Source organism: Telmatherina bonti (genome assembly GCF_933228915.1).
Source record: "Telmatherina bonti genome assembly, chromosome: 7".
NCBI classification, from domain to species: Eukaryota; Metazoa; Chordata; class Actinopteri; order Atheriniformes; family Telmatherinidae; genus Telmatherina; species Telmatherina bonti.
The window spans coordinates 16,464,997-16,489,030 of record NC_136625.1 but is presented as its reverse complement, the minus strand read 5'-3'; the positions used below and the strand labels follow the sequence as shown (position 1 = coordinate 16,489,030).

General features: G+C 41.4%; 1 protein-coding gene across 5 annotated transcripts in view; it reads right to left on the bottom strand.

Moving 5' to 3' along the window:
- ptprfb (protein tyrosine phosphatase receptor type Fb) overlaps window positions 1-24,034 on the bottom strand; it is a 181,668-nt gene that overhangs the window by 59,652 nt on the left and 97,982 nt on the right. For 3 of the 5 annotated variants that reach the window (XM_079244008.1, XM_079244010.1, XM_079244009.1), the window contains exons 5-12: window positions 23,842-24,030; window positions 18,572-18,682; window positions 11,600-11,869; window positions 10,222-10,803; window positions 9,905-10,038; window positions 9,284-9,428; window positions 3,039-3,344; window positions 2,034-2,227 (exon numbers count right to left, since the gene is read on the bottom strand). In XM_079244008.1, the coding sequence (XP_079100134.1) occupies window positions 2,034-2,227; window positions 3,039-3,344; window positions 9,284-9,428; window positions 9,905-10,038; window positions 10,222-10,803; window positions 11,600-11,869; window positions 18,572-18,682; window positions 23,842-24,030 (1,931 nt within the window). The remainder of the gene's footprint in view (window positions 1-2,033; window positions 2,228-3,038; window positions 3,345-9,283; window positions 9,429-9,904; window positions 10,039-10,221; window positions 10,804-11,599; window positions 11,870-18,571; window positions 18,683-23,841; window positions 24,031-24,034) is intronic. The other 2 variants (XM_079244011.1, XM_079244012.1) reach the window with 1 other exon arrangement.

The following is a 24,034-nucleotide window of genomic DNA, read 5'->3' as shown; positions in this document are numbered from 1 at the left end:
TTCCACTTGTTGTCAGGGTACGTGAACGGGAAGATGTGTGGGAAAAAAAGAAGATGTGTGGGAAAAAAAAAAGGAGGGATTGTTCTAGAACCAGTTGGGCGAACAGGGATAAGGGACTGCTGGCTGACTGTGTGGTCTTTAATGACGTCCAGGCAAGTCCTTGCAGGTTGGCTACTCACCGGTGTTTCACAGAAAACAGTCTGTTGAGATGACTCAACCAAGGGTAACCGACCTGCACGCAAGCTCCTGGTAATTACTCAACCAACCTTAATGCAGGATAAGTGTAAAAAGCAGGCCACTGCGGGAACGGAAGGGAGGTGGAGGGGAAGGGGAGGAAAAGCACTGAGGGAAAGAAAAACAAAATCTGGGGTCTGCCAAGGAGAGGACAGCCTGTTTGAAAGGTGTCCTGGACACAAAACTGGAACATGGGAGCTGTTGTGAGCGCCAAATTGCAGTGTCTCTGTGTGTTTATTGTGTGAACATGCCACAAATGAGACATGGCAGGGAGTATTGTTTGCATAACAAGTAGGGTCATGTTCAGTTCAGATTTCACAACGCAAAACAAAATCATGATGAACATGTCGACACGAAGAAAAAAAAAAAAAAACACTTCCAGGAAGACAAGCAGCCACCATGTTTTTCTCCTTTTCCAGACCAAACGGTGCTGTCCTGGCTGTCAAGGACTCGCCGACGCAGTCAGATAACAATGAACTGTCAGCAGCAGCTGCCAGAAAGCCCTGCTGTAAAACAAAGGCTGAGCTGTTTAGGAGCCGAGGGCTCACTCTTTGACCAGGTGTGCAGACAAGCCCGGGCTGAATCGTACCACCGAGAGCTTTCAGTCACATTTACTCTGAGCTATCGCTGGTCGAACTTAATGTTACATTGCAAAACTGCATTTGTAGTCCTACGTGTCCCTTAAATCCAACTGGAATGGAGTTTTATCACTCCAGCTTATGATTAGTAAGAATGGACCATTTCAAACCATTCCTCTTATGGACTGCTGGTGTTTTCTCCAGTAAATTAGTTCATTGGTCCATTTAGGGGCACCGCAAAGGTCATTGCCTGGAAACTAAGCATTCCGCTTAAAGTTGAGCTTTGTTTATCCGCCTCTGAAGAATCTGGAAACATGAGCATGTTTTAGAGGTTAAACCTTCGGTATTTGTTAAAAATGTTTGATTTATTCCAAGCTTTATGTCGCTCCTGGTAATAACGGGCTGACCATGCTGCTACTGTTTATTAGCAAACACAGGTCAGAGACACATGCAAGGTTATTTTTAAAAAAAAAATTTTTTTATATATTCATGTGGCCATTGAACACTTTCCTGCTCAAATTACATGCTTTTGTTAAAGGCCACCGAGGGTGAGAGTGAAGAAGTGTTTGCTTCCAATGCTCTCAGCAAACAATCAGAGGGAGGGTTTTAAGCTGGTTTCTCTTCTTTCAAAAAAAAAAAAAGACACGAAAAAGTGAGAGTTGGGTTTTTCTAGGTTTAGTGAAAATTCATGAATCTTTGAGTCCCTCTTAAGGATTACGATCTCATCCATCTTACGGTGGTGCACAGCTTTGGGCAATTCGGTGCAGCCTGCATTAATGTGGAAAGGGTGGCGATGGGATTCAGAAACATGGTAACAAGGCAGTGCATATGTATTACTGCTAAAACCGCGAAGAGAGGTGCATTGATTCCACTAAGCCACATCCTGATGCAGCACACAGAAAATATCTAATAGCTATTACTGTAGAATTTAAGTGGATTTTGTTCTGACAGCTAATCCAAAGCTGTGGGAGCAGGGTACCAATTTAGAGTCAAATGTCACATGTGGCAAAAGATTAAAAAAAAAAAAAAAAAGGGGGGGGGGGGGGGGGCAGATACTGCAGTCTACAAATAAAATAAAAAATTCTGGCTAAAATGAAATGCAGTGTGAAATCAAGACAATGGAAGAGAATATGGGGATAGCTGAGGACGAAACTGGAGGGAATAGCCGCAGTAAAGAAGAGACGAAGGAAGACTGGACAAGAGTGAGACGTCAGCTTGTACCTGAGCCTCTGGCAAAGCAATGTCCATGATGTTTGGTTGGCCTCGTGGTTCGCCGTTTTCAAGCCGGGAGTAGATGACTTGGTAGCCTCTGATTTGGCCGTGCTGCTTCACTTGCAGGGGAGGCTTCCATGTGACTCGGATGGCTGTGGAATTTATGGCCTCAACCTCCAGCTTCCTAGGGGGTGCTCCCGGCACTGGAAACCAGACAAGGAGAGCAGGAAGAATAGGGAGAAAAAAAATGAGTAAATGAAGAGAGAGACAGCAATAATTAAGTGGAGAGAGAGAGTAAAGAGTCTAAATATGCTGAGAGGGTGATCTTCAACAGTTCACTGATGAGGAGCCAAAAACAATTTAAAATAACTTAATAAAGGCAGCTGATACCAGAGCGGGCCATGAATCAAATAATCTCCACTCTATTTTAAATGTTGTAAAACTACTGTGTCCCCAGAACACCCTGTACACTACAGCATGCAGTCTAGTCATGTCTGTAATGCCCTTAATTCCAGTATGAAATTAGCTGTGTTGCAGCAAACTTCAAACACATTAATTATAGACGACTCTCTCTTAGGAGAAGCCACCCTCCATCACACTGCAAACAAAACGAGGAATGTGTGAAAGAAGAGGAAAGAGCGAAAGGAGAGGGGAGATCTGCTCCAGTTCTGTTCCTTACACCAGGAAAAAAAAAAAAAAAAAAAAAAAAAAGAGATGAAAGCCTTCGCACAGTGGAAGCACAGGGAAGTGACACAGATCTGAAGCCTTAACCTGCCATAGATGTAAAGTATTAGAACTACAAAGGACAAAATGGAAGGAGGAACAAAAGAGTTCGACAGTGATCCCAATCAGCCATTTACTGCCACCTCATTTTCTTATAATTTGTCAGTAAGACAAGGAAAATTGAGCTGTAGAAGTGGGAAAAGGGTGAAGGAAGGTAGAGACAGGCTGCTGCAAGCGACAGACGCTGAATGAGTCGGAGAGGATTCTGCTTCAAGGGAGGCGTGGACCTACCATCCTCTCTGGTTCTCATCCTCACTGGGGAACTCTCGGGGCCTGGGCCTACATCAGTGTGGGCCCTCACCCACACCTGATACTCTGTCCACTTCTCCAGTCCTTCCAGCACATAGCTGGTAGCGTCCGCCCCGATGTCACCCTCATCATGTCGCCCCGTGTCCTCTCCAGTTAGGGCCTGGTAGCTGACCGTGTAGCGCACAATGGCACCGTGGCGGCTATCGGCCGGCGGTGCCACCCAACTCACCTTGAGGCTGGTGGAGCTGAGGCTGATCACATGTACTTCCTGAGGGGGTGCGGATGGGGCTGCAGGAGGGGAGGGGGAGGAGGAGGAGGGAAGCAAAACCACACGAAGGAAGGGCACGGATCAAGCAAACAAACAAACGAACGAAAAAAAAAATGCAAATAAAAACGTGGAAAAAAAATAAGGAAGCTTTTTGCACTGTGGTCCATTTTTATGATAATATACTTGTATTATTGTAAAACCAAGTTCAAAATTCAATTATTATGATTATTATGGGCCTTCTCAGCCTGCCAGAAGCTCATACAAAAGTGCAAGATTGAATATGAATTTGAAATTTGGGGGGAAAGAAAAAAAAAAAAGCTTCCATATGACAAAGGATTTTTACCTCCAGACTGAGAGAATGAATGCAAAGCAACATTACCGGACCACCGCTCAAGCTGTGTTTGTCACTACTTTTATGCATAGGGCCGTGAAACTGCAGGGTGAGGCAGACAGAATATAAGATGTGCCAAATTTTTACAAGGCAGCGTTTTTATGAAGATATAATTTGTCCCAAACTGGCCTCTGTGCTGCCTCTTGCTGTAAGCAGAGGGAGCAGTAAACTGGCCGCAGACGTGTGAGCTTGTGAACAAGTGCTTCACAGTGTTGACTGGTGTTAACACACTGATCCAGAAGCTCTGGGCTTCGTTATGGTGCTTGGCTGCAGCTGAGATGGGGCAGTTTCATACACAGCCTTAATTTTATGATCAATAATGCCTAAGAATATTCCAGCACGACCCCCCCCCCCCCTCATCAACATCTGGTTTGAAGCCTTTCCCATAAAAACCGGCATTTCCATCAACAGATGGAAAGTAAATCTTAAATGTTTAGATTTAATACACACAACATGCCACTCTGTAATTCACCCACAGATTAACTACAACTTAACCAGCTATACAGTTTTGGTGTTAAAACTGCTCCCTTACAATTATTCTTTAATTTAATTTCTACATATTATGTTATAATGACTCCATAATTTGGAAGTATGCTGTAAAGTGCATAAATAGCATGTCTATGGAGCCGAATATCCGTGACAACACAATGATTACAGAAATAGAAATAGATACTATGTAATTATTTACTGCAGTTGCAGTCTAAATGTATCTCAATTCTCAAGTCTAGAGGTAAAAAGAAAAACTATTTTAATATGGTAAACAAAAGAAAAACTGAAAATATCAACCAGAGAATTCACAAATCCCATGCACCTAACAAATTCTGAAATGTGTTTGACTCCACAAAAAAAACATATTTATAAGAGAATGAAATGAGCCGAAGAAAGGAAACTAGAAACAAGGTGTTCTTCTAAAGCATGCACACGAAATGTTTTATTTTAATGAGCAGAGCAATGAACAGTGAGTTCAGATATGAACATAATAAATGTCAGAAACGAAATTCCACATTTACTCTGCGTAGGGTTTGAGAAAAAGAGATGCGAGGTGGTGCCTGATGCCCAAGAGAGTGGACAGACTCTCTTGGGCTACAAAGAGAAACTACAAAGACTCCACAACACCTCATATATTGGAGAAAAAAGAGGTGCGAGACAGAATAAAAAAGGTTTTGATGATGTGCAGAATAAATTCTGGTATTAAGTTCCTAATGAAAAATCTGCAAGTTCACACAAAATTGTTAGCTTCCATGAAATATTCAAGGAAACAAAAATGTGGGATTATGATCAATTTATAGTTAATGATCTTTATATGCAGTGTGGAATTATGATAGATAATTGCAAAGTCACATCTATTTATAGGTTTTAAGAGAACAAAAGAATTAGATGAAGATATCAAATGAGCTTTTTATCTGTTAAACATAATTCAAATGTCTAGAATAAATCCACATTACCTCTAATGTGCTTTTCAGTGAGTGAATGTGTGTGATAACAAAACAAAGGCCTTCATAGACAACTGTTAAGAAGTTTAGTATGACTGTGTGCATGAATAAGTGAATGTGACTTTCAGTGTAAAATCACGCGAGTGATCAAAATGACTGAAAAAGCGATACGGAACAACAATATTTGATATTTATCAGCTTCTGTATAAAAGACTTGGCGACAGTGTGCTTATCAGAGGGATGTTTTAATGTACTTAATGTATTTTAATGTATTTAAACCCTGATCATTAAAGTGGCACAACTGAATTTAGTTTATCGCATGTCGGCTCCCCCTAGTGGTGGCTTATGGAATGACAAACGACAGCGACGGGCAAAATTCATCTCAGCTAGGGGGAAACCCAACACATGAGACGTGACAAACTGCGCACCGCACACTTAAATTGCTTGTCTCCAAGAAATTTTATTGCTTAAGATGTTGGAAGGAATTTTGACATTTTCAAAGAAGTTCCTGACAGACAAAGCATCAAGGAGGATGAGTTGGAAGATTTTGCTCAATTTGACAAAAATCTTGCTGTTGATTCTAGTGTACAAGCATGGCTTCATCCTAATATACAAACACGGAAACAGGACGGTGAATATCATCACTTGATAGGAGACCTCAACGTTGACCCAGATAAATTCAGGGGCGAATTGGCAAGTCAATGAAACCATTGCTGATTAGTTGTAGTGCTATGCAACAGCAATGTTTAACTTTTTCAACCTTTTTATTTCACCACTGTGTGCATGTCTATGTGAATGGGCACAAAATTTCACATGCACGAATATTGTCAGTCATTGGGTTGAGATTTTTTGCCTGACCACGCAAGTTCCATAGGAAATAAATGTAGAAGGAGTGAAATTGTGTGGAGAGCCCACAAGTCTGTATCTGTCAACACTCGTCTCTGCAGGGCAAAGGTGACTCTAGGAATGTGAATAATAAATGTTAGTTTGCCATCATATCAAGTCGGTATTGCTTTAAAAAACACAACTCCAAAAGCTGCAATCTCACCTTCAGCTACTGTTGGGAAAGATCCAATACAATATCTGGATTCTAATACAGACAATATTAATGGATTAAATATTGAATCGATGTCAGGATTTACATATAGAACAAGACCCTGTAGTCTGATGTTGTCACTGATTAGAAAAGGCCTTTTCTGTTTCATTTTTTATGACTTGCATTCTTCACTGTGATATTACTGCCAGGGAAAGACAGTCTGTTTGCAAAACAGTGAGTAGAAAAAGTGCACTGTGTCCTTATTTTGGACTTTTAAGTGTAGAAACAGAGCGAACTTGTTTTGTGTGAGCCAAATAGGGGAGGAAGTTATGCTGCATTATTAACAACCAAAGAGAAAACTCGCTGATGCTTTACACAGGCCCACTAACTTCAGCACACTAGCACCAAGGCGAAAAGGGTCACAGAAAAGTTTCTATATTTTGTCATACTCCTGAGTGAACCTCTGAATGTCGAGGTAAATGCTGAATTTTACAGACCTTTAGAAAATTTACAGTGAAGGTAGGCTTTATTTACCATCCAGGAAAGAGACACAATGCTGCATTCAAGCTAGCAACATGAGCGTTCTTAAAACTAGCATACCTGAACTCTGTTGGTTTAAATGATCAATTATTCTTTGTATTAGTCATGTTTATTTTTATTTATTTATCAAATATCTTGCTTTTTTATGTGATGGTTTTTATGTGACAGCTGTTTGCTATCCACATGCTGCTGTAGCTGGGTCATTTTCCAGCTAGGGATGCACCGATCCACTTTTTAGGAGTTCCAATTCAATAACGCTATCTGAAATCTGAATATCTGCAAATACCGATATTTGCCGATACCAAATCTATTTATGTGAATTTTATTGTGACTATGCGTAATTTTGCTGTTATAATCGTGTAGGATTTCATTAGGTTATCCATCCTTTCTGAAGTTGCCTCACCAATACAAATATAATAACATTACAGATCTAACAATTTCAATAAGTTTTTAGTTTGATTTGGCACATTTTACCTAAATACAACTATACTGTGCGATTTTGAAACAAAGACCTCGCTTTTAGTTTAACAAAAAAAAATGTGACATCTTAACATTCAAGGCATTTATTTCTTTTAAAGCACATCCGAAGCATGTTATCAAACACATCTGCACTGGCTTGACTCGTGTGGTATTGGGTATCGGTTGTGGTATCAGGACACTTTTATTAATACCAAGTACGAGTACGCACAAGCCGATAGGGATGCACCAATACCGATATCGGTATAGGCGCATCCCTAATTCCAGTTCGGGAGGAGTAAATAAAGAGTGGTATTATCTTAATATTAAAGTCAAGTGAAAAACAAGATATTACATCAATACTGGCAAATAGCTAAAATTAGGAGCTGCACTCTGATCAGGTTTCAAAAAAGAAGTGGCTGGATTAATTTTTATCTTCAACTTTACCTCATGTTCTGTTGTATGTGTGTAAGATTTGCCACCCATTCACAATTTTGGCAAGTAAAAAAAAAAAAAAAAAAAAAAAAAAAAGTAAAAATAAACTGCACTTTCACTTCAAGATTTTCAGCAAGCTTAACAATTGTCTCATAGAGTGCATGTTTTCCCTTTCAGTTTTAGGTCAGGCATCACGCAGCCTTGTCAAGCCCTTTGCAGAGTTGTGGAGTCTATTCACAGCAGGAAAATATAAATACATACAAGTTCTGTTCATTGCTCTTACTCTCTCAAACATACCAAACATTTGAATTCAGCACAAGTAAATGTCACGTTCACCCTCTGTTTGTTTACCTCAGAACCATCCCAAGGTTTTTGCCTATGCACATCCTACTAATACACAAAATCTTAATACTTTTTAACACATTTAGTGTCTCCAGCTGCTAGGATGCACAAGGACATTGACTCATAACTACTAATGCTCTCAATTAAAAGTGTTCAGCACTTGTGAGAGGTGCTATTTCACTCATGCTATCAGTCCCAATGAGACATTTTGTATTTAAATATGTAGATGCTCACTTCCTTTGTTAAGAGCCATGTGATCCTCTTATTAAATAAACAGAAACTGACAGGCTAGGCTATTACAATTACATAAAATACAATGACCACCACTGTGCTCTGCCCTGTTTTATCCACTGAATCCCACTAGTGCAACTTGACAGGCAGAATACAGCAGAAACTAGTGGATGTTAGAGTCAGTATGTGTGCACTGGTGCGAATGAACACAAATCAGATGCCACTAATTAGCGCTAATTCTATGATTCATTTGAATTAATCATCCCATTTCGATCACATTCCAAAATTAAACATGTCTGCTGTCGGGTTTGTGTGGTCTCTGCAAACCGGACCCTGCACTTGGCTAACAATCCTTTGTGAGGGTACCAGTCTCTGCAACACTTCTGTGCAACTATGAATGTAGTGTTTCTACTGTTCTACTGATCTACAGCGGAGTAACAAGATTTATTTCTAGTCAACTTAATAGCATCAATTAGTAGGATTTGACTGATCTTGGTAGATTTTCATTCATTGCACCGGTACAATTACAGTAAAAACTGAACTTGCTGTTTTTGTTCAAGTATCGTACTCCCTGGAGTGTGTGGTACAAGCATTGTGCCACCGTGGCAAAAAAAAAAAAAAAAAAAAAGGGGGGGGGGGGGGGGGGGGGGGGGGATAAGAGACTGACGTGACATTTTGAGTGCTGGCACTGAAAAAGCACATAATGATATGAGGCGAAACAAAAAAACACAACACACAGACGGGGGAACATGGCACATTAAACGTACCTTTGACACGGAGCCTGCCCTCAGATAGACGGACAGGAGGGTTAGTGTTGGTGACAGGGGGAAGTGGTGGGAACGAGAAGCTGACCAGGATGCCTGTACTGTCAGCACTTTATGTTGTGCTGAAATGGACTTGACATTCATGTTGCTTGCACTCTCTGATCTAAGCTCTACAAAACTCATCTTTTGCCTCACTCACTGAACAGAACGACCTAAACCTGCTTCAGCCGGCTGCAGGGGGGGAACTTTTTGAAATCACTGGTTAGTGGATAAGAAGCAGATAAAGCAGACGAGAGACAGACAGCACCGGGGAGAAAAACGATGTACTTACTGGACTGAGCGGTCCGGGCCTCGATGGGCTGGGTGTAGACACCTAAACCCATTTCAGAACGGGCAGCCAGGGAGAAATGGTATAAGGTGTCAGGCTTTAACCCATCCACAGCGTAGGAGCCTGCTGGGTTGAACGTCACATGTATCTGGAGGGTTTAGAATTGGAAAGAAGAAATTGAATAAAAATGGCTTGCAACAACTGTTCTGTTGTGACAACGTTATTTAATCTTCCACTAAAATCCTCCCAGTCGTACATGCAGCAAAGAAGAGCATGGAGCCAAATGTGAGAGCAGTTTGTTCCAAAAACAATTTGCCCTCAACCGGCGCTGTGGTTCAACAGACCCAAATGAATGGCCTCAACAGAAACAAACAACTGTGCTGCGTGTGTCTACAGTAAACTCTTCTCATCAGCTGGGAACACGACTGCATTACAACAATAACACGGCCTCAGCTGACACTTCTCACTCTGAGATATTGCATCATAAAGAAGAAGATTCATTCGTCTGTAGTTTTGCTGTCAAAGATGAGGCAAACTGAGCAGCACCCAGACAGATGCTGCCAAGCTGTGTAGGAGAGACTCCCTGGTCATGAAATAGTTATAATTTCTTGTTGGTATTCTAACCTTGTTATCTGAGCCAGCCTCCCAGTACTGCAGCTCGTATTTGGTGATGGGGTCTTGCACTGGCCACAACCAACTTAGCACGATGCGTGTGTCCAGCTCAGCTTCAGCCTCGAAGCTAGATGGCTGGGCAGGCACTGGAATGACGCAAGTGAGATGGCACAAGTTGAAGAATAGAAGGAACAAAGGAGGATTAGTCGTGTGTTCAACACATTACAACACGGTAGTCAGATAGAAATTCCTCCAACAAGCTATGCATTCCTGATTTTTACACACATGAACAACCCCTTAGAGCCACGTGCAGAAACTGAGCAGCTCACCTCCCTGCTGTGTTTTGACTTGTAGGATGTCAGAGGGTGGCCCGTCACCCACAGAGGTAAAGCCCAGCACCCTGAGGCTGTAGGTGATATCAGGAATCAGCCCTGAGATGGTTGTCAGGCTGCTATCGTCTGTGTTGTGTTTCTGCCAGGCACTAAGTGGAGCTGTCATGTCGGAGCTGTAGTAGACCCTGTAACCCCTGATTTGCCCATTGGGCTCGTCTGGTGGTGCCCACTGGACCAGCATCGTGCTGGCACTCAGCATGCGCGCTTGAACTTGCAGTGGCGGCGATGAGGGGGCTTGTTCACCGGTACGTGTCTCCACAGGGTCGCTGGGAGGCCCGCGGCCGATGTTGTTGACAGCCATGACACGGAACTCATACTCTGAGTATGGACTGAGTCCACCGATGCTGTAACGTGTGGTAGCCACGCGCTCCACTTCCTGGTAGCTGTTGTCTGAGGACTTGGCTCTGTATTGAATCATATAGTAGGAAACCTGGTCAGGGTTCCCAGAGTCCCATGTGAGAGTCACGCTGGTGGCTGTGGTCTCAGTCACCATTACTGAGGTAGGTGGCTTTGGTAAGGCTGAGGAAGAAAAGAAGAACAAATTAGCTTTGCTTATTTGAGCTTAACTTTTCAGGTAATTTGAGGAAAAATTGGACATTTGACACTTCTGCACGACAATTCTTAACATGTAGACAGAACATAGGAATGATGTGACACATCAAGTAATTTTACATTTTGAAACTCTAACTAGGAAACTAGGAAAAAATATGACTGTTTCATGAGCTTATCCTAATGAAACTGTCAGCTGCAGTTATCCCAAAATGAACAGAAAGCAAAGACTGACGACCCAAAGGTCTGTTTAATAACCTGTCTGCCTGTTACTGACAATAAGACAAAATTGCAAAAGGTGGTTTTGTGTTGTAACAAACGCAAAGCAAACAAGAAGGTCTGCATTAAAGCCTCCTAAGGGAAGGAGGTCTGTGTTGCTGTGGTCCCTCTAATGACTGTGACATTTTGTGTATCGATCAGCTGAGTGGAAAGTGAAATCAATAGAGACAAATACTGATACAAGAGACTGTGATAGGTAGACGACATAGACTCAAAAGTCGGGTGCACAGTTGGATATAGATACAGGCAGACAGAAATATACAAGCCCCAGCATCACTGCATTGACAGCAATACCACAAACCATGATAATCATTTATTTATATTTCTAGGTATCACTAAATGCTCGGTTACAAAGACATTTCAAGGGGCCATTTAAGGGGGGATAATTCAGCTGTTAAATATTTAATAGTTTATAAGCGAATCCAAGGACTCATATGGGCAGCAGATGGAAAAACAAGTCCGAACACTTGAGAAGAACGGCACTTACCTTTGACAGTAACCTGCGCTGTCGCTTCAACTACACCAAGAGAGGACATGCCTATGCAGGTGTAGTTGGCTGATTCGCGGATGTTGGTAACTTCCAGCACGTTGCGTCCCATTGGCATTTCTTCTTCCTGGGTGAGATCTTTCCCACCCATCATCCACTTCACATAGGGCATTGGCGAGCCCACTGCTACGCAGGTCAGGTTGACGCTACCGCCTGGCATCACTTCTTGGTTGGTGGGCGGAATGGAAAATCTTGGTGGGACTCTTCGTACTGATAGGATCAAGTAAAGGAAAATAAAAGGAGTAAGCAGGTAGGATATATGACATCAGTATGATGCTTTTTTTTTTTTTTAAATTTCCTTTCTCCGCGATGAAGTGCAGGGATAAAATGTGTCTAAGCTAATAAAACTATATGAAGAGCTGATCCCTTTTGTCCAAATGGTTTTGGAAATTGTCAAGAAATCTTTGCGGGGGTGTCTTATCTCCTTGCCTACAAAAAGAAATACAACCAAATATAGTCCAGTTTTTGCTGGAGACTATGTGTGGACCTCCTTTGTCAAAGTGTCAACTGGTGGTGAGAGCTGCATCACCGAGGGACCCTGTGGAGATGCCATTGTTTGATTCCTCCTCCCGCTCTCTCTCTTTCTGGTTCCTTCTGCTCGGTCTGCCTTTTCTCCTTCTCTGTCTCTCTCAGTCTTTGTGCAGTTCTGATATGCAGATAGGCTGACATTAAAAAGGGGTTCCCATGGAGACAAGAAGGGCCCGTTGACATCGCCTGGGACAAGGCAAACAGCAATTCAGAGGCTCCATGCCATCTTGAAAAGCCAGTCTGGAATAAACAGGCAGCCAACATTTACATGTGATTTGTTTTCTGCCGATATTAAAATGCAGAGTAAGTGCTTTCCATATTTGCACATTTCTAGAAACTTTTTGTCAACAAAGTTATCCTTTTGACATGGTAAAAGGGAACCTGACATCAATGCGTGAGCATCCATCAGTGTCACACATGTTAAATTTATGAGATGTTGCCAAAGTATGCTTAAGATAGTGTAACTCTGACGTCTTTACCCAAAGCCAAACCAAACATTTAGCTCCCCACTGAGGGACCCATTATCTCTCTTCTATTGCAGCTGTTTGTATATCTTCAAGACACCACAGCAAGAAACCGTCTCTGTAGAATTCCTGCTGCCTTTTTCCCCCTAATGCACTCTCTCTGAAAAATAAATAAATAAATCGGGGGGGGGAGAGAAAGCCCTTGACTGTAATTGCTCTTACGCACCAATCTACATGAAAATGGATTTTCAAATATGAGTCTCCCTCCACCCCGTCCCTTCACCCCCACCCCTTCACCCTCCCTTACCCCGATCTAATTTGAACCGGAACGTCGTTACAGCCATGCTTGTTATTCCCCTCATTATGTGGTGAAATGGAAAAACACAAAAGCACCTTTTGAGATTCCAGTCAGGAAAAGGCTGGTTCTCTGGACTGCGCTATAATAAGGGGGACCAGGTTCATATTCATCTGAATTTTCACATAATAATTGAGGTGCTGCATGTAGACTTTCTGCCGTTTTAATCAACACACTCGTGTGGGCTGAATCTACTTGGCTCAGTGTCAAAAATAATTAATATTCCAAGTCTGAGCTTCGGAAAAAACATCCCATGTTTTTTTAAAATTTGGCCTTGTGAGTTTCTTTTACACATTTTCTGAGATAATACAAGGAGCAGGAAAGAGGTCAGGCAAGCATTTGGGCAGAGTAAAGATGATTGTCCAGCATTAATGATAATAGTTTTGAAATGGGTTTCCGACACTGTTACACCACAGGGCTTTCATGCAGGGGAAAAAAACATACATTAAATATGCAACTATTCAAGTTCTGAGATTCCTAATACTATAGGTGATTTTTACATCTAAAAACTAGACAAGCTGAGAAGTGTTAGCAGCCTGGCAACAGGACGGGGGTGTCATTTTCAAGTAGAGCATGCATGGGAGCTGGGGACAGGTATGGGATGGGATAGGAAGCCTGAGTACACTCGCTGGAGAGGGGATACAGGAAGAACTTTGACCAGTTCTCTCACGTAATTTACCGAACATCTGACGTCCATATGACGACTGAACACCGCACCTCCCCTGTGGGCTTTAAGAGACATTTTGCCCTCGTGTTTGTGGCCACCTGTGTCTTCTAATACAAGTCGAACATTTTTCAATTGGAGTTATTTTTCCACAACATATGTGTATGACAAAGACAAGCCAGACAGAAAGAGCCCTAATATAAACCTTTAGGCTCAAAGTAGCTGTTATTCTTTCATGATTCCATAGACTTAACAGTGCTAAGAGCAGTCTGTCAATGGGGGCTGTGTATATTGAACACTTAATGTTGTGAATAATTCATGGCGTGCGGTTAAGTTTGGAGAGGTGCTGTGGAACAAAATGACTAGAGGGCAGGTAATTGTTATCGATTCCCCCGGAGCCTCTCTCCTGTCGAGAGCGGCTTGGAGAGATGGGCTCCGGGACTCTATCAAAACCACAAAATAAGCCCTGTCTCCACTCTGCCCGCCTGCTTGCTGGATACCTATAAATTTAACTGCCTTGACAAAGTGCCCAAGGATAGCAGAACCTGTTCAGTCAATCAATATCTGGCAAAAACTGGCACAGAATCAGCAGACTCCAGGGCTTCCTGGCAGCAGCACAGGGCTACCATGATGGCCGATCATCTCCCTGTCAAAATTCTGCCAGCTCAATCTTAAATATTCTACAGGTCAGCTCTTTGCATGGCAGAGTTGTGCAAATGGTTCACCCAAAGTGATTCTTTCCAAATGGCTACTTCTGCTCTGAACAAAGTGACTGTTGAAATTTATTAACTGTAAAGCAGAGTTCAGTCTGACACTTAGGTAGATCTGGGACCAAAAGTCATAAAATCTCTTTCATTAACTTGTTAATGATTATTTGTAATACTTAAGAATTAAGTGTGTCATCTGCTTTTTCTTAATTAACAGCAGGTTTAAAAAAAAAAATAGCCAGATACCTTTTTTTTTTTTTAACCCTGCAGAGCCTTAAGCAACATCGCTCAGACACTGGTGGATGTTTTGTCATCTCATTAGGCCAACATGTGCCTATTGCATCCTCGAGCCTCTGGTTGGAGGCTGCCCATGGTGGTAAACCAGGCGTAATCTCCTGAGAACAGCTCCGTCGGCTCTGATACCCATGTTCCTCAGTGGGAGAGCAGAGGCGTTGCTGCTTAAACACCTGACAAATCCGGTTGCCACCTGAATACGCAAGTAATCCATCACACACCTCTGATGGGCCTACAGAGGCGAACAGAAAGTCTGAGGGTGAAAGCATCTATAGGTTTTTTGGTGGATGCAGTTAACAGGAACAATAAGGGTGGGGTGAGTAAACATACACAGCAATGTAACACAACAGAGATCTAATAATGACTTAAGCTAAGTACTTTGGGGCTCTTTATATGTTTAGGCAAGACTAATCGGAACAGCGTTTGGGGGAGTGGCCTGAAAGGGCATGCAAGAACTATTTAGGAATCCATGCAAACAAGTAGACAAGAACACACAATTACACTGCGAAGAATTAGGGAGAGCTATTATTAATATATTTGTCTCTAGGGGTTGGATGTCAGTGTCTTCACCAGACGAGGTGGAGGCGGTGGTAGACCCCACCTAAAATTAAAAATTTAAAAAAAAAAAAAATGGAAGCTAAGGGAAGGAAAGTGAAAATGACCAACCTTCGCGCTGATCTGTTTGCGGGTGAAGTGATTTGATGGAGGTGAGCAATGGGATGAAAAGACAGAAAGTGAAGAGGAAGACAGTGAAACAGACAGATGTTTTTGCAGACACAGTGGAGGTTAGTGTCATGGTACAGAGAGGCAACTTGATGCAACAAGGAGAGAAACTAACTTTTAATAAAGTTTTAGACATAAAAAAAAAAAGCTTTTTTTTTTTTTTTAACCCAAGTTCAATATTCCAAGTATAGACTAATATATTTAATTTTGCTACGATGATCTGCTTTTGTTTAAACAGGCTATCTGGATTTGTCGTATAGTAATGTTTTATTTATGAGTTTCTAAAAATGAAAAACGCTGCCTGACTCGGTCCTAAGTCGTCCTCTTCAAAGACCTGACCTGGAATGATCACTTTGCAAGTTTCCCTCCTTGATGCACAGACATACACACATAAAACAGCATGAAGATATTTTGATACATATGAAAAAAAAAAAAAAAGGCCAGCTGCAGCACTTTATCCTCAGTGACATATTGACATGTCACATGGATATATGAAAGAGTGCCAGCAGACAGAAGCTGACATCCTCCTCCGTTGTGGGGATAAGCACTTGACAAATGAGCGCTCATGCACAATCACAGCACGCTTGTGCTTCTGCCCACGTTGATGGAGTCCTCCTTTAGAGGAGGGTCGCCGAGAGCGACCCAGAGTTCCACACCTACAAACACGGCCGCAGTCTTAATGGATGACAAGTGGAAGGACATACAGTTATTAGATACCCAGATGGTGGAAAGGGAAAACAATCCATGAGCATCCCCTCCTCCACCTCCTCCTCCCTACAGTCCACAACCCCCCCACTCCCACCCACACAGAAATATTAGGACATCACTCTCTGGTGGCTCTAAAATGTCAAGACAAGGGTGGTGATGGTAGTGCTGGCAGCATGTTTGTGTACCTGCAAACGGGAATTAGATGAAGTGGCAACAGCGCGTGGGAAACGGGGGAAAAAAGAGGAGAAGGAAAAAAAACACACCTTTGTAGATTCAAAAACACCAACCAATAAATAACAAGTACATTGAAGGCTGACAGGTGAGTGTGGTTGAAGAATTCCCCTGCTTCTCTCATGGTGCTCCTTTCATATGTCATCTTCAAATAGCTCCAAATTTATTGGGGTTTTCAAGACTACCAATTACTGCTCTACCCAGGGAGGAAGTCGTTTTTAGAAGTGCTGAATTTAATTAAGTAATACATTCTTATAATTTACACCGACACTAAAAGAGGGATTGCTAAGATTAACTATGTTTCGGTAATGCCTTCTTTTGGTTGTATTGTACTGTGAGATTTCCTACATCACAGTGCAATCCTAATTAAATGTAGTTTTTATCATTGTACTCAAAGAAATCTACCGATATTTTTGCATCTTATATGAAATAACTTGTTATGAGTAAGCTGAAAGAAAAAGAAGAAAAGCACACAGGCATGTCAGAGGCCACTTGTCTCGAGCTGCTCAAGCTTTAAACCCAATCTAGCGGTGAAGAGATAGCTCAGCTCGGGGTCTCGTCTCCTCGCCTTTGCAATGGTAACAAAGAGAAAGAAAACATGGCTGGAGCCTTTGTTCTCCATTCCAGTCAAGTACACTTTTAAAAGGTTACGGTTGGTTTGATTTCTATCTCTCCACCGGTGTGGCGAAGCTGGTGGAAAAAAGTTGGTATTAGGGCCAGTGGGCTGACAGCTACCTGGGTGGTGTTACAGACTGCAGCAGGGCCTCCAGGCTCTGGCTGGCGCCACGCCACACAACTACTGTAATTACCTTTGTGGGGGGGGGGGGGGGGAAGCCAGTGTCTGCACCTGTGACAGACACGTCCTGATTAATGGAAGAGACTTACATCCTTTCGTCGCCTTTGCTGTTTGGCTAACAACCCCCACCCCCGTCCTCTCCTCCCCCGCTATAAGATTTAAGATCTAAACTTTCTGGAACACACAGTGTTTAATCTTTAGATGAGCTTTGACTATAATCCCCGAGCCGGTTTCAGAAGGGAGTTTTGTGAGTTGCAGTGAAAATGTTTGTTGTTTTTTCTGCCTATAGGGAAAAAGTTATGAATTAATCCGAAACAAAAATATAATGTTGAGCAAACTATACTTCATTTTACATCTGCTAAACCTTGCTGTCCTTTCTTTGTCTTTATGCTGGAAAATAGCTCAGGCTCATTGACGTATTTCTTTTTGATGAACGGGAAAAAGACACAATAGCCTTACTCATACATAAAATACCCTTTGTGACACTCTACTTTTAACAGATTTATGAAATGACAGCCTGGCGTGTCCTTTTCTTACCGTGACACTTTCACTCCCGCCTTCATCCACCCACACAAACAACTGCGACAGCTGTTGTGTTTCATGTGCATCAGACATGGTGGTGTTATGTGTAGGAACTGACCTGGACTTCTCTCTCTCCTATAGTGGCTTTCTTCACAAAGTGCACAATCCTGCCCTAACCCTGCATTAGTCTGCTTCCAGAGACTGAACCGCAAAAAAACAAAACCCTGGAAACTCCAAACCTCTCCTCGTCTTTAGAATCTCTGTGTTTTGCTGGGGTGGGGGAGGAGGTATAATGGACCCTTTCGATATAGTCAATATATAAAAAACAGAAAGGAGTCCTGGCGTAAGTACCAGTGGAGGAAACGGTTTCAATGCAGCTGTTTTCTCAAGGGCTGCACCTGGTTTGAGTTCACAGCCAAACAGGAGGTTGATGTTAGTTCAGCTCATTGGAATGGAAGAGAAGGGAGAGCAGGGATAGTGGTGAAGACAGAAACAGAGAATCAGACAGAAATAGTGGAATAACAGCCCAAATTAAAAGGAAATTACACAACAATTAAAGCCTCTGCCAGTATAGTCGATAAATTCTTTCACTTATTCTGCCCGGCTTTTTTTGTTCGAAGTGAGCAGAGCAGCACAGTGAATCACTCTATTCATCAGTAGGAATTAAAAATCATTAAAATGGTGTTTTTTTGTCTCACGATGTGCAACAAGTTTAATCGCACAGTCTGCACACACAGACACACTCCCACGTATCCTTAAAGAAGAGCTTGAATCATACCACGCCACAGGTGCAGGGTGCATTTTAAAAGAGACATATTAAAAGGCTGCACATTAGCTTATAGCTTAGCGAGTGCTTGAGACAACAGAAATGACTTCTGGGATTGATTACCTGCACAACCGAGACAGACATTTGGCTTTACCTCTGACGTAGAGATTGGCAGGAGCGGAGTAGCGAGTTCCAGCGCTGTTCATGGCGACGCATTCATATTTCCCCTGGTCAGACTCCTCGCTGTTCTCAATTTGCAGGGCTCCTGCGTGGAGGATTAACAATTTTAGCAGTTTTGACATTTGACAGAAACCAAAGCAGATATCTATATCGTGACTCACCAGAGAGCCTGCAGTCAACTAGTCTAACCAAGTTCCCGCTCAGACATGAGTTTTAAAAGGAAAATACTTGAGGCGGCAAAAATGTTGAGCAACTCTGGCAAGTTTAGGAAAAGTGCTAATTGAATATTTGCCTCCTTGCATTAGGGCTGAAAAAAAGACCATGACATAAGGTCAATTTATGGTTTAAATAACATGTCAAAAAACACCAAAGCCTGATTAGGCCTTCGGCTTATGGAAATATGTGACAAACCAACGTGTGTGTGTGTGTGTGTGTGTGTGTCACAGAGGGTTATCTGTCGCAGCCAGATGTTTGCATGCAGCTAAACTATTCTGTGGAAGAGCGGATAGAGGCAAGTGAGCAGCTGTTCAGTATGACATGTTTCTGTTTTAAGAAAGTAAACCAAAAGGTTTCTGAAACCTTTAGGTGATTTTTATGTTCAAAAATAGTTATGAGAAACATAGAATTTCTTTTTTAATTGTAAGTCTTTACTAATCAAGACAAAAATAAACCTATTTGGTCATTACCTTTACTTAAAACACAATATATTATGCTTTCTTGTTAATTACTTAATTATATAGAAGCAATGCGTAACCAAAGATATCTAAATAATAATTTTCTGGATGTTGTTATCAGTTAATTACATGACAACATTGCCGTGATTTTATTAATTACAAATTCATTTTCCAGGGTAAAACTATTCCTGGGGATCTGCGTGGTTTGAATTCACAGCGCACTGCAAAAAAATTTGTAAAATTTATTCAAACCAGGCTGATGACACTTGTTTTTTTCAGCAATTGGATCCCCTTTGTCTTTTGAAAACAAGTTCAAGTGAAGAAAACTTCAGAAGTTGGGGGACAGTTTCTTTAACTTTTCTTGCATACATATTCTTTCGTGTTCAAAAGAACCTGGACTTTGTCGTCTGTCCTCTTCTCATAGTTTAATTTTTCAAACAATAAAATCACAGAGCTAAGTTCTAGAAGGAAAATTTACTTTTGCAGCCTTACAGCAGTTTATACGTGGAAGCATGAACAATGCAAGCGTATGCTGCCAGATCGATTCTACAGTTCTTCAGCACACAACCCGGCCACTCAAGAATTCTGGGGAATGTGAAAAGTCCGACCCCTCTTCTGTGTGCTTTTTTAGGGAAAGTTTGAGGGTCAGGAAAAGCGTTTTAATCTGGTAATGCTCATGGAAATAGACTGATGTTTATTTAGTTTTTATTTTTCAAAAAGCCTGAGTACATACAAACAAAACTTTCAGTGGATAAGGTGTTGTTAATGTGGAAGAATTTTGGCCTTCCAGCTCAATGACGGGATTTGTTTATACACTGCTGTCTGGACTTTAACTGAGCCTTCACACCTTGATTCCTTTCTCTCTCAGTAGCTTTCCTATTAAAGCTTAGCCTTTGACCTTCAGATTACCGCCGTAGGACAGATGCACATTTAACTCCAGCATACTTCGGCTCAAGAACTGCAGGGACATTGTGGTTTGTTAAGATGCAACCCTACGTCACGTTGCCATGTTCGAAAACCCTCTTTCTTTTAGCATTCCTTCCAAACAAGCCATATTTGTTTCGTCTACTTGTTCATGTCCTTGAATTGTACAATAGGATAGAATTTCCCTTTCATGGGTAAACCGGCAACTGACTCAAATGTTCTCCAACTGTGAATAATGTTTCTAATCGTCTGTATGATAGAAAAAAATGAACTCTACTGTGTGTGATTGATGGGCTGCAACGGTTGCTTCTCTTAGATCATTGCTGACGTTTTTCTTCAGTGCTCCAAAACATCTGCCAAAATGTCTGCTTTTACAGCGGCGCTTACACCTGCTAATGATTTATAATCAAGCAAATTTGAGGAGCACCTTGTTATTGCCTACTCTGTAAATTCCCTTGGACGCTACCGTTACATGCTCTTCCTACATGTTGACTTAACGTTTTTTTAGTAAATAAAAATAAAGCATGTCTTGTTGGTTATCTTATTTTAAAACATGTTTTTATTATATCCTGAGGTAAAACCTCTTTTTTTTTTTTTTTATGACTGTTACACATTGAAGTAGAAAATACGTCATAAATTTATATTTACACATGTACACATTTAATATACAATATGCATCCACAATCCAACAAAAGTATTACACATAGAGTTAATGTAATAGATGGCTTGTAACTGATGATTCGCTTGATGGCCTGAGTTTTGCAGTAAAACAACTGCCAGTGCAGTTAGCAGTGAGGAAATTATTTACCATGCTTCACCAAAGGGAGCTTCTCCACTGCCAGATGGCTGTGATTAGTATTCACAATTCCAAGTTGTTGTAGGCAACTGAGGGAAGGCCAAGATGTTGTTTCAAACAAAGTACAAAAGCCCGAGGTGGTCTTTTAGTTACTTTGCTTCCATAGCCATCATGTAATCACCGCTACTGACTTGCACATGAACGGCAGATGAAGCAAGTCAAATTAGCGCAACAGCAAACTTACCTTCATCGTCATTAAAAAAATGTGCAAAGCTATTTCTCTTAGCAGAATACATATAGTGAGTGATAACACTTATCATGATTCCCAAAACAACATGGCGCCAGGAGGAAAAAAAACGCAACCAGTCACCATGAAGTTTGAAAATGACAAAAATACTCAGCCTTAAATGAAATTACGATACATTTTATTTTACGCCATGCAGTATGAGATGAATGTTACAAACAGGTTCACCACCAACCATGGGGAACTTGGAGGAAGACGAGATAAAAAAATTTAAAAAAAAAAAAAAAACAGGAGTGAAACAGGGCGGGACTGGGACGTGTGAGAATACCACTTCAGTTCTCATGACAACACATCCCTCGGAGGTGTTTATTCGGCTTGCTGAGCTCATCGCTGTCTGATTCAGCACTGACATGCACCTGCATACTAATGTCGATGTCACCAATCTGTCAATCTGTCAGCTTTCTCATGGGAGAAAAGTGGGAGTAGTACTAAAATTTAGAAGGATCCTGCTACATGACAGTTGTCAGAGCGCAACACAAAACCACTTCAATTACTCCCAAGTACGTCAAGACTTTCTGAGTCTTCTACAGCTTCCATCTGTACGGCACTGATGCCGAAGATTCCTATAATGTGAACCATCTAATTGAAAATGCACCATATAGGAAGCTGTGAATGCATGAAAACTTACTAAATTCACCTAGCCCCAGACATCCAACATTAACTTTAGTGGAAAAGGGAAAAATGAATGATACACCCCCAAAAAACAAAAAAACAAAAAAATGCAGAGGCTTCCACCTTAACAACCTCAACGACACATCTAGTTTCTGTGCTGGGGGGCAAACGCTGCGTAGGCTGCATGCAAATGCAGTCATTTCAATTTACATGGAGACTATGCAAATTAGGCAGGTAGATCCTCGTGCGATGATGGTGGCCTTTAGTTTTGACTCCATGGGAGAAGCAGAAGCCAAATGATGGTGTGTGTTTCCTCATTAAAGCTGGTCACGTCAAGCAATGCAGAAAGAGCCTTAAAAGAGCTCTTTTACAAGCCAATACGGCGGTCCAGTGCATTTCCATTCACGTGACATCAAGGTTGGTGATCATTTGTTTGTGAAGGATAAGACAGCAGACAGAACATGTTGGGAGGACACGCAGGAGAACGTGGGAAAGGGACTGGCGCCGACAGTGTAGATGGACCAGGTGATGTGGCGATGGGAAGAATGTCGCGACCAGATGTGGGCGTGAGGGAATGATGTGGACGTTATATTTTCCAATGTACTATTCATTGGTTGGTTCTTACCTCTAATTGGTGTACCACCTAGGTGGGAGTCATTTTAATAAAAAACAAGTTTGAAAAATTAGTTAGTAATTCACTTACAACAGTGGGAGAAAAGAACATGTTTTTTGACAAGCCATTGATACAAAAAGTGAAAAAAAAAAAATAGAGTAGAGGCAACTTTATGCAATGCTACCAAAATGTAGGGGGTTTAATAAAACTGCATTTGAAGCAAGCAGGAAAATTGGAATCCACTTGTGTCTAAAATGGTGAAAAAATTACATGACCTTTGAAAAGGATCCCATGTGTCAGACAAACACTGAATAAAATGCAGTGCATTCTGGTTTTCTGCAGACAACAACCCCACATACCCTCGCTTCACAGCAGTATTTAAGTACTATGAAGACATTTTAATGAAGTTTTCTAATTCAAGATGGCCCCCACTCTGTGCAGACAGCAGTTAGTAAAATAGAAGGTGGTAATTAATGAAAGTAAACCCCATTAAATAAAGTGATGCGCAGCAAAACAGTATTCACATCAGAGGTATTAAACTAAACAGAAGTTAGCATCTCCACAGAGTAGGTGAATTAGATGGTGAGAAAAGTGCGTAAATATGCTGTGAGCTCATTTAAAAAAAAATGGAACAAGTATGTTAGAATAATAGGAACAGGGTCTGCATAAATTCTTGTGTTTTTCCTCTTTTTTTTTTTTTTTTTTTTTTTTTTTTTTTTTGTTCAGCCATTACAAAACCGGCTTCATTTCAGGTCATATGAAGTAATGTAAATCCTGATACAGCAGCAGATGTCAGGAAAACGGTGCTGGATAAAAAGAAATGTTAGACTGGGGGCATTATATATCAGCACATTTTCAGGCTCTCTCAATGTATGTAGGAAAGAAAACTAATTAAAAGTTTGTCGCTGGAAGTAAAAAAGGAAATCATGTGTTTTTCTTTTTTTTTTTTTATCCTTGCACTAAAGAAATAATTGAAAAATTACAAAGAGTTGTGTTAGTATCCAATTTGTAGAAATCTGTTTCTAATTGAAGCTTTGCTTCCAGGAGATCATATGTAACAAAGTAATCAAGGTGACGATGACAAGCTGAGTAAAACTTTCATAACCTTTGTGATGAAAGTGAATCCATGAAATCATATGAGACAATAAAGGCCTTTTCTTTTTGTGTTCATTGTCTTTTAACACTAGTCTCATGTCAAACATGAAGTCTGCTGGTATGTTGGTATGTTGATATGGCATCTGCAGCCCGTATTGGTCGTAATTACATTATCAGTGTACACAAAGACCTTAAAGATATCAACACAGATCTTATCAAGCTTTACCTGAGCGAAGCTGTTTGATGCGCCCGTTGCTACTGCTAATGTCCACAGGAAGCATGTCCTTGAACCAGGAGATCTCTGGATCTGGGTTTCCACTGGCAGCACACAGCATTGTGGCAGTTCTGGTCTTTTCAACCACTTTCAGCTGGGGACCCATATCAATGGTGGGGAAGCCGTGTGGGATCTGGTTCTCTGG